Source organism: Gavia stellata, chromosome 7 (assembly GCF_030936135.1).
Source record: "Gavia stellata isolate bGavSte3 chromosome 7, bGavSte3.hap2, whole genome shotgun sequence".
NCBI classification, from domain to species: domain Eukaryota; kingdom Metazoa; phylum Chordata; class Aves; order Gaviiformes; family Gaviidae; genus Gavia; species Gavia stellata.
The window spans coordinates 6,230,200-6,245,690 of NC_082600.1; the positions used below are offsets into that span (position 1 = coordinate 6,230,200).

Below are 15,491 nucleotides of genomic sequence, written 5' to 3' on the forward strand. Positions count from 1 at the left end.
AAGTAAGCTTCTGCACAATTTTTATATTCCGTTTCATACATGCTTTACCTTAACATATGGTGTTAGTTGGCACATGGTAGGACATACTCCATTTTATCTTGATGGTTTTCAGGTAAAAAAACTAACAAAAACCAGGAATCGCTGCTTAAAGTGTTAGTCTGTCATAGGCGAGACTTTGCTGGTTGATAACACTGATCTGATAGTATTACCATGGATGATTTCTCTCCAGAGGTGCTGGCAGGTGTATTTTAAAATTGCCTTTTTCCTACTTCAAATGAGCTGCGTGGCTGTTACATGGACAGCATAGAAAAATAAACAGGCATGGTTATGAGTCGTTATTAACGGTTCGTTTATAGTCCTGGGATGAGGTTGGTCTTTCAGAGATCATTTCTTAGTCCTCAAAGCACGATGGGGCCTGGCCAGTCCCTCTTTCACTGATGTGACAGTCTCCAGTCCCGACACTTTCTGGGTTTCCAGGTCAAACAAGTTGCAATTACAATGCGCAAGAGCTTTTCTGCAGCAGCCTGAGGATGAGCATAGTATGCCATGACACAGAAACAGGTTCTTCAAAATGTACTGTGTTGTGTTCTATCTGTCAGGCCTGGACTTGGAAAAATGGATTAAACGCTATAGCTAGATACATGTATTCCCATTGCGTCTGGTATTCAGCATGCTTCTACATCTTAGGGTTCTTCTCTTGCTTACTTCTATAAGCCTACAATCTTTGAATGGCTTAATATCCTTGGGGATGTTTCATTCCCCAGCAGATTCCTCAAATACCAGCATTCCCTTTGTTTTCTTGAGCATTTGGGACCTTCACTCCAATTTGTTCCCTCTTCCCAAGCCCTTTCTATCTCCCCCGCAGTGAGACCAAGGACTACGGGGTTGCATGGAAGTCAAGAGCGTCCCCTCCAGCGCAGCCCCGCTATGCGGTACGCTGCTCAGCTGCACTGCCCCGCCACAGCCTTTCTCCCAAGGCGTAACAGCTAAGGGGCCGGGCAGGAGGCTCGAGGATCCAGCTATTTCCGGCAAAAAAAACGGTGGGTGAGGTCTGGTTCTCCTTACAGGGTTGCACAGGGGTGGAGCAATGGAGTTCAATGCTTAGTGCATGAGGCTGATCTGTCTGGAGCAGTCTTTGGCAAGGATTGGGGTTGTCAGTAGCTTTCTGAGTGGCTTCAGAAAGTATATATGATTGCAACAGTTATGTCTAATAAAGCAAAATGGATAAAAATGCAGTTTTTGGAGACCAGCCTACTACATCCCTGTTCTTAACTTGTTCCCAATCTGGGATGCGATTACAGGCTTGCTAAATAGAGGCTGTTTCATTGCAAGGCGCAGAGAGCCATCCTTACGCCTCGTAAAGAACATTCAGACCCAAGCTCTGCTGCTCATTTTCATTTATAATTTGAATAATTGGGATGCAGCTCTGTGACCCAGATTGTGTCTTGCCTCAGTAAGAACTGAGCCAGAGCCTACCGAGGCTTGCTCCTGAGAGAAGAGTTTGCCATCGGCATGAGTCCTGTGGAGCTGGGAGGAATTACTCATGTCCGTAAGTAGTTCTCAGTAGGAAGGATATGCAGGGGAGATGAAACTCCTACAGAGCCTGTGTTCATGGTGGTGCAATGATGTTATTTTCCTGAACTGCAGCAGACTGCAGCTGAGGAAATTCAGAATATTCTTAGCCCTTCCCTTTTCAGGGGTATTTCTGTACTGCTGTGCGCTTGTACTCTGGGACCTTTCACAAGCCCGGCATGTTCTGCCACCTTGTCTTCGTTCTGCCTGCTCTGCTCTTCTCCTGTGGGGTTTCTGCATCACTGAACAGCTTCAACAGCTGCTGTTTCACACGGCACAACCAGAAATCCTAACTCCTATGTTACTGGCAGGTTTAAGTGCAGAGTCCCATGACCCATTAAGGACAGAAATAGGATTCGTATTTCATCGAAGGGGTGAGGAAAGACTATTATCTGCTTTACAGAATGACTAGCCCTGGAGAGCCCTTAGAGATCACACCTCAAATGTGTTATCACGTAGAAAGGGATTTGGCTTTTTTTTTCCCAGCCTAAATGTTGCAGTTTTTCCCTCTCTGGCATGGCAGGGGTCCGTGGATCCTCGCAGCAGACAAATTCACAGTGAACTCAAGTGTTTTATCAGGAAGGACAGTGACAGACACAAACCCCTGCAGTAACTGGTAACTGGAGGTTTTTCCTCTGAAGTTGCCCATCCTGGACTGGATACCGTTCCTGAAGGTTGGTGTTAGCCAAGCAAACAGCCCCAGCCGTGCTGAGTCCTGCTGACAGGAGGAATATTTTGGAATATTCACGAGCGTGGCCTGTTGCAGCCTGCCCAGTGTCCGTGCTGCAACTGTGGGAGCTGGTCTCTGGGGGAAGGGGCTTCAACTCATTCCCCTCATCTCCCTTTTCATAGACTCATAGAATATCTCAAGTTGGATGGGACCCATAAGCATCATTGAGTCTGAGTCCCTGCTCCTTGCAGGACTATCTAAAACTATATCATATGACTAAGAGCATCATCCAGAGGCTCCTTGAACTCTGACAGGCTTAGTGCCATGACCGCTTCCCTGGGGAGCCTGTTCCAGTGACCAACCACCCTCTTAGGGAAGAACCTTTTCCTAAGGCCCAGTCTGAATTTCCCCTGACACAGCATTATTCTATTTCCTCGTGTCCTGTCGCTGGTCACCAGAGAGAGGAGATCAGCACCTGCCTCTCTGCTGCCCGCCTTGGGGAAGTTGTAGACTGCGATGAGGTCACCCCTCAGCCTTCTCTTCTCCAAGCTGATCAAGCCAAGCGACCTCAGCTGCTCCTCCTAAGCCCTACCCTCGAGGTCTTTCACCATCTTGGTCGCCCTCCTCTAGACACCTAGACACACTCTAATAGTCTGATGTCCTTCTTACATTGAGGCGCCCAAAACTGCACACAGTACTCGAGGTGGGGCTGCACCAGTGCAGTGTCGAGTGGGACAATCTCCTCCCTCAACCAGCTAGCTATGCTGTGCTCGATGCAGCCCAGGACCCAGTTGGCCCTTTGGGCTGCCAGGGCACGCTGTTGACTCCTATTAAATTTGCATTCAACCCAAACCCCCAGATCTCATTCTGCAGCGCTGCTCTCCAGCCTCTCATCCCCCGATTTGATTACCCCATTCCAGGTGGAGAATCGCGCACTTGCTCTTGTTACATTTCACACGGCTGGTGATTGCCCAGCTCTCTAGTCTATCCAGATCTCTCTGTAAGGCCTCTCTACCCTTGAGGGAGTCCACAGCTCCTCCTAGTTCAGTATCATCAGCAAACTTAATTAATGTACATTCGATTCCTGCATCCAGATCATTTATAAAAACGTGTTTTGTTGCAGCAATATTTATTAAAGTTTATTAAGGTCGCTGCCAAAGCTGTCTCGGCTGTAGCCGCACCAGGGACGTTTCCTTCAGGGGTCCCTCGGGGTGAATTCCCCTCAGAGTCGCGCAGGTGGATGGCGCTGAGGTGGCGTTTTCCCGCGCAGAGCCCTACAAAAGGGGAGTGCGGGGACAAAAAGCACTGCGCCCAACGTGGGGCTCGAACCCACGACCCTGGGATTAAGAGTCCCATGCTCTACCGACTGAGCTAGCCGGGCGCTGTTTTGGGTTTTCCCGCCACGTGCCCTTCACCATAGGACGGGCTGATGTCAGCGCCCCGCCGCGCCGCCCCGCCCCCGGGGCCCCGCACCGCCCGGCCCGGGAAGCGCTGAGGATTGCGTCCCGCTCTCGGCCGGCGCTGGTTGGCCGGTGCGGGAGCCAATGGGAGCGCTTGTTGTTGGACGGTCGGGAGCGTGAGCGAGGCCGGGGCGGGAGGGGGGCTCCGTCCGGCTGTGGCTGAGCGCGCCGCCGCCATGAGCTCCATCGGCACCGGGGTGAGTGCGGCCCAGTGGGCCTTGGCGGCAGCGCGGTCAGCCCGCCGCGCCCGGCCCAGCGCCGGCGTGGGGGTCCGCTTTGTGCTGGCGGCGAGCAGGGCGGGGGGCGGGGGGGCCGGCCCGGGGCGAGCAGCCGCCGCCTGCGCTCGCCCCCGCCGGCGAGCGCGGCCGCCGCGGGGACTGGCGGGGCGCGGGCGGTCCGTCAGCTCGGCCGCCTTCCCGCAGCGGGGCCCGGGCCGGAGCCGCTGCTGAGTCACTGCGGCCCGTGAGGCCGAGGAAACCGACGGCGAGGGGCGGGGCCGCCGCCGGGGGCCCGGGGAGGGGCCGGGCGGGGATCGGGTCTCCCCTGACTCGGGCGGTGCGGGAGTGAAGCAGGCCCGGAGGGGTCTGCCGCCGCAGGAGCGGCCCCGGGGTGGCGAGCCCCTGCTCCTGGCGGGGGGGGGGGGGGGGGGGCCGGCCGCGCTTCGGGCGAAGCTGCCGCGGAGGGGCCGCTTTGTTCTGCTCTCGGGGTTACGGCACAGGTCTCGCCCAGGGCTACCCGGGCTGGCGGGGGGCTGGCCGAGCCGCCTTGGTGGCCCTCGGGTCGGCTGTTGGCTGTCACCTGGGGCCTGCGAGGGGGGCTGCTGAGCCACGGCCTCCCACCACCTTCCGCCGCGGGCGCGGGCTCCTTTAGCGTGCACAGAGCGGGGCTGCGCTTTGGGTTTGGCCGCGGGTCCCTCGGCAGGAGTTCACGGGGCTCCTGCGCTCCCTTACCTTTGGTCCCGACCCCACAGCTCTGCACTCGTGTGGGGCTCCGCCAGCAGGGAGTGAGCCTGCCGCTGTGCCTAATACACTTCTAAGCATTTCAAATATGTTCCCGTTATTAAATGTCTGTTTTTTCAAAAGTTGTGAACTTAAATGGCAAAGTTCCCATAGCTTTTAAGTATTGCGTAATGCACGGTGATTGCAGACCAGTGCAACGTCTGGATTGACGGGATTTGAAGTGTGGGTATATCTGGCACTGATGCGATGACTTCTTGCAGTTGTTAGTGTTTGCTTGCTGCTGTTCGTGCGTCTTATGTAAGGGGGCAGTCTGCTTCTGATACGTCATAGCCATCAATGTCATGCGGGTGACAGTCTTGCATTTTTAAGTAAATAAACTTCTTCTGAAAATACTGGGATAGGATTATTTTTTTTTTCTGAGTAGTGTGTTTTCTTCTTCAGTACGACCTGTCAGCTTCCACGTTTTCTCCAGATGGCAGAGTATTTCAAGTTGAATATGCTATGAAAGCTGTGGAGAATAGTAGGTAAGATACAAATATCTGCATCTCTATCTGTTGGTTGGCCTTTTTTTAAAGCAGTGTAATTGGATTAGGCAAGCATGATGGCATTGCAGATAAAATTATGTTGTTAAAATTAGTTCTGAGCAACTGTGTCCCTAGGTTCAGTTTAGGCGGCTTCAGATTGAGTGTAATAGGAGTATAATCACTTTTGCTTGCTAGAAATCGCTTTTCGTGCTGGCTAGGAATTACTTTTGCTTGCTAGAAATAGATAGGTTGTGGAGAATGCAAAGGAAGGCAGTAAACTTATTCACGTGTGTTAAGAGCAATAAAAATCTTATGCTTTGGGCCAAAATCTGATTGCAGGTCTCATTAATATGTGTAAGGTGCTTAGCTGTTATGGTAGTAGAGCTGTAGCAGTATCTAAAAGCCCATTTCATGGATGTGAATTGAGGCACTGAAAGACTCACGTGCTCAGGGCCTCATAAATTTGTAACAACTTCAAATGTATTCCTCAAGATACTGAGGACATCCAAGTTCTGCTAAAGCTGCATCAGCTTCTCTGCAAGTATCTGTCTTCCCTCAAGTATATGGAAAGGAGTGCTGTACAGCGAAAATCCCAGCTGTGCTCTAGCAGCAGCGAGATGATTGATTAGCAAGGCGTGGACTGGATCACCCAAGTGTCTCATCGTAGCCACAGGCTACCAAATAAAGATCAGTGAAGTATTTTGTGTATGCCATGGTTGGTAATTTATGCCTGATGATGCACTTTTTAAAGGTTAGAGAAAGAATCATAGAATCATTTAAGTTGGAAAAGACCTTTAAGATCATCAGGTCCAAACTTAACACTGTCAGGTCCACCATTAAACCATGTCCCCAAGTGCAACAAGAGTTGTCACATCTCCTAGGTCAACAGTGAATTTACTACAAGGAGAGGTTAAATAGTCCATGGTTTTCATACTAGTATCGTTCAGCCCAGTGACAGGGCAGCGGCTGTGCCATCGTTTGAAACAATGCCACCACTGCATATAGTCTGTTCAAAACTAGTTGGGTAGGGACTTTTGGCAGCCCCCTCCTCCTTTGTTTAAGAAAATGTTTGTAGGTTTAGTGAGCTTGGCTTTTTTTCTCCCTTGTTGTCTTCAGTGCTAAAGTGGAGTTGTACCAAATCTACTTCTTTGGAAATTATGTCATTGTTTCTCGTATTTTGTTAATTCGTTGTTATGTATTTTACCCTACGGTTCTGTTTCTGTGTGAGAAACTTATATTTATCTTGTCTTTCAGTACAGCGATTGGGATAAGATGCAAAGACGGTGTTGTCTTTGGAGTAGAAAAACTAGTTCTGTCCAAGCTTTATGAAGAGGGTTCCAATAAACGTCTCTTTAATGTCGATCGGCATGTTGGAATGGTAAGGTGCTATTTCATTTTAGTTTTTCATAAATTGAAAGGGACCCCCCTCAAAAGTAGAAATCTACGAATCAGAGAATCAATAATAAGTAGATAAAGAAAGTAATGTTAATGTTTCTGTGTACAGAGTCTGAAATGCCAGTAGGGTTTTTGGACTGTTTTCTGTAATTTATTCTTGATTGTACACACGTACATAAATAAAATCCAAATTTAAAATAGAAGATATACATATTCTGAGGCTTTTTAAAGTTTTTTTGAAATGCTTTTCAGCATTCCAGTTGTCCAAACTTGACTGTAAATAGAAACACAAGTGTTAAAGTGGTACTTTTTTACCCAGTTAACAAATAAAGTGTGTTAAGGGGAGAAGATGCTGTACATAAGATTCTCTTCTCAGCAGTGTGGGAGTCGTCTGAATTCTGTAAAGACTGGCGTATAGATTACTGGCTAATCCCTACTGGCGATGTCAGGATGATATCAAGTAGTGGTTACTGTGTGACGGAAATGCCTGAAACTCTCTGCTGGTGGCATGGCCAGTATCAGGGAGAGAGCTGGATTTGCTTTGAATCCAAGTAGTCATACAAAACAGGAAAAAAAATAGTATATTGCTATGGTTGTCTTTTTTTGAAGTGTGAATAATATACTATATAATATACTAATATATAATAATACAAATATTTATATTATGAAGTATTGATTGGGTTAGTGTAGTACTTGCAAATCATAAGACACTATTTAACATGAAGATAATTTTGGTTATTGATTTTTTTTCCTACAGAAAAATTCTCTACTGTATTAATATATAATCATATTGACATGTTTTAAGCTTGCTAGCAGATGAATAACTTGATTGAATTCACTTGTAATCGTACATAGAATTCAGTAAAGATCACAGTTAAGTCACATAATTAGACTTTCATCTATTGATTTTATTAATAAGTTACTGCAAGGTATGTTTGGCCTGGCTGATGACAATTCTCATTTCAGGCAGTAGCGGGACTTCTGGCAGATGCTCGTTCTTTGGCGGACATAGCTAGAGAAGAGGCTTCTAACTTTAGATCTAACTATGGCTACGATATTCCACTGAAGGTAAGAAATTGGCGCAGTTCACTCAGGTTTTCTGGCTTGCTTCATCTTGACACGGAGAATTAAATTTTATTAGTTGAGGTTTACTTATTTCTGTAAATAAAGCTTTCAATTTTTGTTTTCTTTTTCCACCTAGCATCTTGCAGACAGAGTGGCTATGTATGTGCATGCATACACGCTATACAGTGCTGTCAGACCTTTTGGTTGCAGGTAAGTCTTTCAAACACATCCTTATTTGTAAGGATCTTTTGTTCCACAATTGTTGGAACTCTTTAGGTTGTCTAAGGTCTTTTTTTAAACTTGGAATTAGTAACCTACAGTTCATCTCATAAACAGATTCCCTTCCCCTTCCTTTTTTTGTCTGTGTAGAACCCTTAGGTGAAGAATTCACATTTGCATAATGGTACGCCAAGCTTCTACATAGCTTGCCAGTTTGTCCCTGAATTTTAAAGTTGAACAGTTGATGCTATTAAGTCTGTGAGTGACGAAAGCAGAACTTTCCTCTGCAACCACCCTGCCTGCCCTGGTAGCTAAAGAGCAGGTTACAACTACTATACAGTTATAGTACAACGGGACTAATAAACTGAGATCTGCTGTCTAGGTACCGATAAGTAAAATATTTCTGGCAACTTGCAGGTGCTGGGCTGTCATGGTAACACTAAACAGTTCAGGCAAATTGCGTAGTAGAATGTAGCAGGATAGTAGGAGTTTCGCTCCAAGAAGAATATAGGAAACCTGAATTGCTGTAATCTCTCTCATTCTGTGGGTTGGTAGAAGAAATGTTTGTAATTTCACTTCTCCCCTCCAGTTTCATGTTGGGGTCCTATGATGATGATGATGGTGCACAACTGTACATGATTGATCCATCAGGAGTTTCATACGTGAGTGCATCAAAAATATTTCTGTCTTGGCATAAGTTCCCCTTTTAAAAGTTCCTAGTTAGGAAAATAGTTAAGTGCCATTCCAAAAGAGCTGTTAATTTTTTCTCTTTTTGTCTGGGAAGATCTCTGGTGAATCACTGCTTTAAATGAACAGAGCTGGTTTTTGCTCATTTGCATGTCCTTGTTAAACACATGTTGTGTATTTCTTAGACGTACAGTCTCCGTGAAACTAGTTTTAAAGCTTGTCTCTCAGAAATTTGGGAGTTCATTCCACCTGGCTATATCCAGTGAAAAGTCCCATCCACTGCCCAAAAAGGGGCAAGTTTTGTCGTGATACCCTGTTCACTAAATATGTCAGGTAAGAGAGGGCTGCTACTCTGACACTTGCTGCTAACAGCAAGTCAAATCAAAATAGATACTTCTTAGTGCTGCCTCTTCAGCTGTGTATTACACACAGGATGATACACACTCATACTGTTCGGATTTTTTTACGGATTTTTTTAAATTTTCTTTCAGTATATCCAATGCCATTGTTGTTGAGGGCAATAGAAGTGCTTGATTTTTATGTGCTTACACTTCAATATATTTTCATGGTAGGTGGGTTTGGGTTTTTTTGATCCTGTAGAACTTCTCTAATTCTAGTGTGCTCTTCCATTTACCGTAATAACAATAAAAACATTGTCTATTGCAACAAATAGAGCAGGTATGTTTCTGTCCAGGAACTACTGAGCTCTCCTCTTTTCTATCAACAGTGGTAGTAGTTAATCTACTAATTGGGTTCTAGTCAACAATTTGGGAATGTGCCCCGAGGGAGGCCAATACCAAGGTTTACTGTGTATTCGCCTCTCACTATGTGAGTAGGGTGAGGGTTGTCATATGCTAAGTGACAGTAAGAACTGTAGAGGGCTCAGTATTTAATTACATTTGCATATTTTTTGTTTCTTTTTTTTAGGGTTATTGGGGGTGTGCCATTGGTAAAGCCAGGCAGGCTGCAAAAACAGAGATAGAAAAACTTCAGGTATGATGTTACAGTTTTGTGCTGTTTCAAGACAAATATTCCTAGCTTATTATGATACCCTTTTGGATGCCTAAAATATATAAAATACAGGAGAAGCAGATGGAATATTTCCATGTATGTTCTAGGAGATGTTTTAGCCTCTGTAATAGCAGTATTTCTCAAGTCTTGCCCCTGGGCAGTGGGTAGTTCATAGGGAATGCACATGTTTAACACAGGAAGCATAAATATACACTCCCGTGCATGCCAGCGCACAAAGTAATTGAGTGAATATAAAAGTCTAACTAAGTTTTTAGTTGTGTATGAAAACCTTAGGGCAGCATTGTACAGGGTGGTATATCTATTTTTTTCCAAAGGTTTTAGATGATCCTTTTGTTTAAAAAGTTGAAAAAAGCTGGTCCTGTTAAGGACAATGAGTGGAACTGCAGAATACTGAATGACCACTGGAATATTATGACTCTGAAAATGTAATGGAGAAAATAAAATCCTTGCCAGGTAAGACAGTGTTTCCTAGCTGGCTAGTGTTGAGGCACTGCCTTTTTTCAAAAGATGTGTTGAAGTAGCTTGTTGTTGCTGACTGTAATATACCTTTCAAAACATCTTTACGTGTCTGATGAAAAGGATTTTAGTGCTGTGAACACTAGGAAGAGTACAACTATATGGCACACTATCATTGATACCAAAAAAAGCTGTTTCTGTTCAGCATTTCCTGCTTGCACAGTACTATAACTTGTCAAGTGTTACAAGGAGGTTCTGTGTGTGCACACCGAGAAGTTGTTTTGTAGCCTTCTGAATAAGCATGCAAACAGTTGGCTGTGTAAAATGAGTCTGTGGAGAGAAGACTGCTGAAATGTACCGAAGGGTGCCTTAAGCCAATTTAGAACTATGTTAGAATCCTAAAAGACATCTGTCCTTCTCTTGAGTTTTAATGGGACAACCCTACTCCTGGTCTGCCTCAAGTAATTCTTACTTGATAACTCTGCTTGCATCTTACAGTTTTGGTCTGCAGAAGTACATCACAGCTGTTCATGGAAAGGTTCAAAGTTCATATGGTTGTCATGCTTTTAAGAATAGTCTGGTTATGGTGCTGTAGCATCATAACTGAAAAATTACAGGAAAAATTACAGTGTTCCTAGACTTGCTTCATTCCGTCTTGAATCTGGTCAGATGCTTGAATACCAAATTAAAAGTCAGAAGCCTACAAGATCGTCTGATCTTGATACAGGAATCTTGGCATCTGAGAAATCATAATTTCAATTTCCGTATCTGCAAATTGGCAGAAAGATAATGTTGGGTAATATATAATCTACCCCCAAAAATTTCATTTTCTGTGCAGTGCTAGGATTTTCAAAAACTTCTCTTTTATTGACTGAGTTTTTGTACAGCTAATAGGTGTGTGTATTGCTTGAACTTTACAGTAGAGCCTGTAAAATTTAGTACATGGGAACAGTGGTGTGCCGTATGGCCTAACTACATTTATTTATTTAATGGCTCATTTGCAGAATGTCTTCAGGAGTGCGTATGATCTTGTCACAGCAATGTGAAGCAAGTCCAGTCTTGCATGCCGATGCTTTTTGTTAACCGTAGACTGGGCAGGGTTCCAGGTCAGAGTTAATTTTGACAAGATGAATTTGTCAAAACTGAAATGGGAAGAAGACAGAAGTACAAAAGCTTTTGTGGGATGATACCACCTACAGTAGCCTGTCAACTAAGATTTCTTCTTGTGGAAGAGATGACTACAGGTGGAAAGTAAGAGGCAAGCAGGTACTCAAAACTTTAAACCTGCCTTACAGGTACTGCAGAGCAGATACTGTATCAGGGAGGGGACACAGTGTGCGAAACCCTCTTATGTAGCTGAGGGTGCAAGCAGAAGACCCTGCGTTGATCACATCTGTTGCATCTTATGCAAATGTCTGGTATCTTCAGCTGTGGGAAAACTTGTAGTTACGTGGAGAGTACTTGAATCTCTTGATCTTTTCTACAGGGCTTCTCATGCAGCTCCGATGCTACAACTTTTTGATATATAGACATAAACATAATTGACTCCGGTGATAAACTCTTGCAGTGTTTATTCTTACTGTCTGCAGAATTAACATACTTGGGATGGGAAAAGAATAATGACAAAAAATAAATTTACTTCCATTTTCTCTCTTGTAAATACGTGTGATAGTAGTAGACATTTGGGTTTTCCTGTTCCACTACTAACTTTATATGCATAAACACATAGTAATTTACATGTGTTTGTGATACATTTGTACACAGCAGCCACTGCTGTGTGTGTTATGGATCGAGTGTCACAAATGTAAGGGCATGGGCAACGGGTCTCTCTCTGTTTAGGAAACTTTGTAGGATGGGACTGCGGTGGCATGTCTGTCTAACTAGGTGTGGGCATTTCTTCTCTGGCCTATTGCTTCCGTGGGTGTGCGCTTCACCCCAGAAAGTGCTGTGACACTCAACATGAATGAAGGACTGTTGTCATCTTAATTCCTTCACCAGTGTCTCAAAACTAGCTTCCATGCTATGGTTTTGAAAACATTTTGAGAATCGAAAGAGGTGATAAATTGCATTAATGAAATACAGTAGAAAATATTACTACTTCATAATCCAGAAGAGTTAACTGGCAAAAGATTTGACCTTCAAAACATAAGTTTATTATGTCATGGAAATTGGCATGAGACTTTGTTTTGATTAACTGTGAAACCGTCAGAAGACTGTGATGTAACAGTGAGAAAATACAAAATGAGATGCTGATGCCTTGCTCAGGCATGCAGTTGGTTGTTAACACTGGAACAATATTCTCCTCTTAAGGTATTACTTATAAGTCAAAACTGCTTGCATAAAATGTTGGTAAGACTGAAAGTATTACTATACTAGCTGGAAAGAATATGAATATTATGCGTGAAAACATGGTGTCTCCCCCATATTGTACATGTAGTTGTCTTATGTCAGTTGATCGTAAAGCATTTAAGAACAAGTCAAGCTTTTACGATGCTAAGGTTTATCTGTTCAGCTTCTAACCTTCCAGCCGATGAGCACTTTAAACTGGGGAAGTTTCCACGTAACAGGTTTTTTTCATAGAATCTTTCAGTTGTAAAACTCTTCACTGGAAGAATGACTTGCATATAGCAGGCTGAAAGATGCATCGCAGAGAACAAATTTGGTTCTTCTCTTAACTTTTTGTCACTTTTATCACTACTGAACAGTAAGCTCATTAGGCATGTGCAAAGCCACTCATGTTCTGGCCTTGTGGAAATGGAAAACAGTATTTTCTCTTAAGCTGTGGTTTGTTTTTTTTTTATCTACAGATGAAGGAAATGACCTGCCGTGATGTTGTTAAAGAGGTTGCGAAAATGTAAGTCTCCAACCTGTTTTTCCACCTCAACAAAAATTCGTACTGGTGAGCTCACTGTGGTTTCAAACTGAAGCTATTCCTGTTAAGTTGGGTACCAGGTCTCATTTCTACTCGATGAGTGCTCATGCTGACTCTAGTACCTTCCGCTATTCGTATTTTTTTCTATTCTTGTGAGATGGGGTATGCTATTTAACACTGAAAAATGCCAAAGGATGTGAAAAATATGCCTTTTGATCTCATCTGCTACTTTTTATAGGTGCAACTTGTAGCAGCAGTGGATTAAAGGTTAAACTGTTTGAATATAGTTACTGGTTTTAAAATACATAAACCAGGTGACAGATGGGGGAGACTCCTTGGTATCCTGATTCTGAAGAAAGAGCTGTATGCTGTGTTACATAGAAGCATATTTATTACTTAATCTATCAGTGGTGTTGCAGTATATGAGCTTATTTCAGAGTTTGTGTCTGAGGCTGTCATGGCAGCAGCTAGAGGAAAGAATTTGGGGCGTCTCTGTTCTTAAAACTTCGCAAAGACCTCAAAGCAGTTCTAAAATGGCACACATAAGGCATGGATTTTCAAATAATGGAAAGAATTCTTTAATTCTGCCTCAGCTCAAAACTTAACAGCAGCTCTAGATATAGTTCTGGTTTTCAGCTCAAATTTAGCTCCTTAGCATTTAGCAACATAGCAAAGACTTTAATAATTTTTTTAACCCTAAAATACTAGCTAGAGTACAGAGTAATGATTTCTTCAAGAGTTTGTAATGGTACACTTTGTTGCAAAAGGCTTGTAACCAGCTGAACATGTAAGAAAGGCCTATAGCTCATCTTAGGCAATGATCAGTAAGTTTTACAGGGGAGATATAGGACACTCCTAACTGTATTATACCTAATCTAGCAGAAGTGGGCAATAATGACGTAGCCTTGGTTCTGCAGTATTTGACTCGATACTTGTTCTAATTAGGATAACTTGAGCATCTCAACCTGCATCTTAGCTGTAATCATTTAATGTAGTTATACTAGCAATTAAGCCTGGAAAATTCTCTAAATTTTTTTTTTGTGTGTGGGCAGGGGAAAAAGCATGGGGAGAGCTTCTATTAACTGTAAGAAGAGTACTTCAGCAGAAGAAATCTGTGAAAGGAAGAAAGTATATTTAGTCTATTAATCAATCTGTTCTAATTTGTACTTTCTCTGTTCCTTCCAGAATCTACATAGTTCATGATGAAGTAAAGGATAAAGCTTTTGAGCTGGAACTCAGCTGGGTTGGAGAAAGTAATGCATTTCTGTAGTTTCTATGATCACTATAGAAAATTTATAACTTTCTGTAACTGAGTAAAACACTGCTTCTTAACTTCACTCTGTATGTCAAGGTCTTTGTGTGACTTCTACTTAAGATGTACTCTTTTTATTGGCAGTAACCAATGGAAAACACGAAATTGTTCCCAAAGACATCAGGGAAGAAGCAGAAAAATATGCCAAGGTAAGGTCCAACTTTTGTGTCGTCTCAGTGCTTCACTTGACAAACAAGTCTAGAGAAGGAACTAACTGCAGGTTAGGCTTCTACTGTTGTGATTGCTGGAAAACGTATAGTTACAACACACATTGCTTCAGTGTTAGCTGATGTTATTCTGAAGGGAGAATAGTGAAGTTTACAGTGTAACCCAGGGATAGTTCTTACTTTCAAAACCAGTGTAATTTACCAGGCTTGCACAGGTCACTTGTTAATACATTTATGTTTGAAGGAGAAACTCTTCAACAATGGTGTAAGTGAGTAGGAGGGGTAGTAATGTTGCCTAGAACAGTTTTTAAAGATAACCAGCTGGATAAAGTTGAAGACTTCCAGCATTTATCAGCTTTGCTTTTGTTCTAAAAGTAATGACGGTGCTCAGTGTTACCTTTAAAGATATGAATAGCCTGCAGAATAGAAGGCTTTGGACAGATTGACAGGATTGTGAAGCTACAGCAAAACTCGTTTTGCTTATTATAGGCCAAATTATAAAATTACTGTTAAACTATTACTTAATTGAACTTTTTTTTTAAATAGGAATCTTTGAAAGAGGAAGATGAATCAGATGATGACAATATGTAACACATTGTTACTTCAAGACAAGTTCAACTTTTCTTATCTTAGAACAGGTTTGTTTATAATGTATTAAGCATGGGATGCTCTTATGTACTTGTTGAAAGAAACTGAGTGACCAACTTGCACTAATAAATTTTCCATTTTACTGTCTGTTAGCTTTTATTTCAAAAGAGTGTAGGCCAGCATCATAAAGAAGCAACTGTACTCTGTACCAAAACAGACATTAAGAAGGAAAGATACTATCAGGCTGGTATTGCTTCCTCTTACTACAGTGCTCTATTTGAGCCAGGCTAAGTACAGAAAAACAATCTGCTTAGCAATTTGACAAGTCTCTTGTTTATATGCATAGTTTAATATTAAAAACTAGTACTTGGTTATTCCTTGATTAACCAGTATCATGATTTGGAGTTCATTCATAGCCACAGTCTGTGACAGCTCTTGGCAGAAGAGATGAGAACATACCTAACTGTAAAACAGCTGGTTACAAGTTAAGGTAATGTGCACAGCTGACAACTC

At 43.2% G+C, this 15,491-nt stretch overlaps 1 protein-coding gene and 1 non-coding gene across 2 annotated transcripts; one reads left to right on the top strand and one right to left on the bottom strand.

The window, feature by feature from the left end:
* Positions 1–3,550: 3,550 nt before the first annotated feature.
* Positions 3,551–3,623, bottom strand: TRNAK-CUU (transfer RNA lysine (anticodon CUU)). Its single transcript has one exon. It is a non-coding gene; the product is annotated as a tRNA-Lys (tRNA).
* A 218-nt stretch (positions 3,624–3,841) lies between these two features.
* PSMA3 (proteasome 20S subunit alpha 3) lies at positions 3,842–15,125 on the top strand. The gene is made up of 11 exons (XM_059819363.1): positions 3,842–3,899; positions 5,103–5,185; positions 6,440–6,563; positions 7,547–7,648; positions 7,782–7,855; positions 8,454–8,526; positions 9,479–9,544; positions 12,847–12,893; positions 14,097–14,164; positions 14,308–14,372; positions 14,937–15,125. The coding sequence occupies exons 1-11, from the start codon at positions 3,879–3,881 to the stop codon at positions 14,979–14,981; spliced, it is 768 nt and encodes a 255-aa protein (XP_059675346.1). The 5' UTR covers positions 3,842–3,878; the 3' UTR covers positions 14,982–15,125.
* The last annotated feature ends 366 nt before the right edge of the window (positions 15,126–15,491 follow it).

What these genes read in the sequence shown, in the direction of transcription:
- PSMA3 (XM_059819363.1), top strand. Translation starts at nt 3,879, where the DNA reads ATGAGCTCCATCGGCACCGGG. An exon ending in TCGATCGGCATGTTGGAATG is followed by an intron (nt 6,564 to 7,546) that starts GTAAGGTGCTAT and finishes TTCTCATTTCAG; the next exon opens with GCAGTAGCGGGACTTCTGGC. An exon ending in ATCCATCAGGAGTTTCATAC is followed by an intron (nt 8,527 to 9,478) that starts GTGAGTGCATCA and finishes TCTTTTTTTTAG; the next exon opens with GGTTATTGGGGGTGTGCCAT.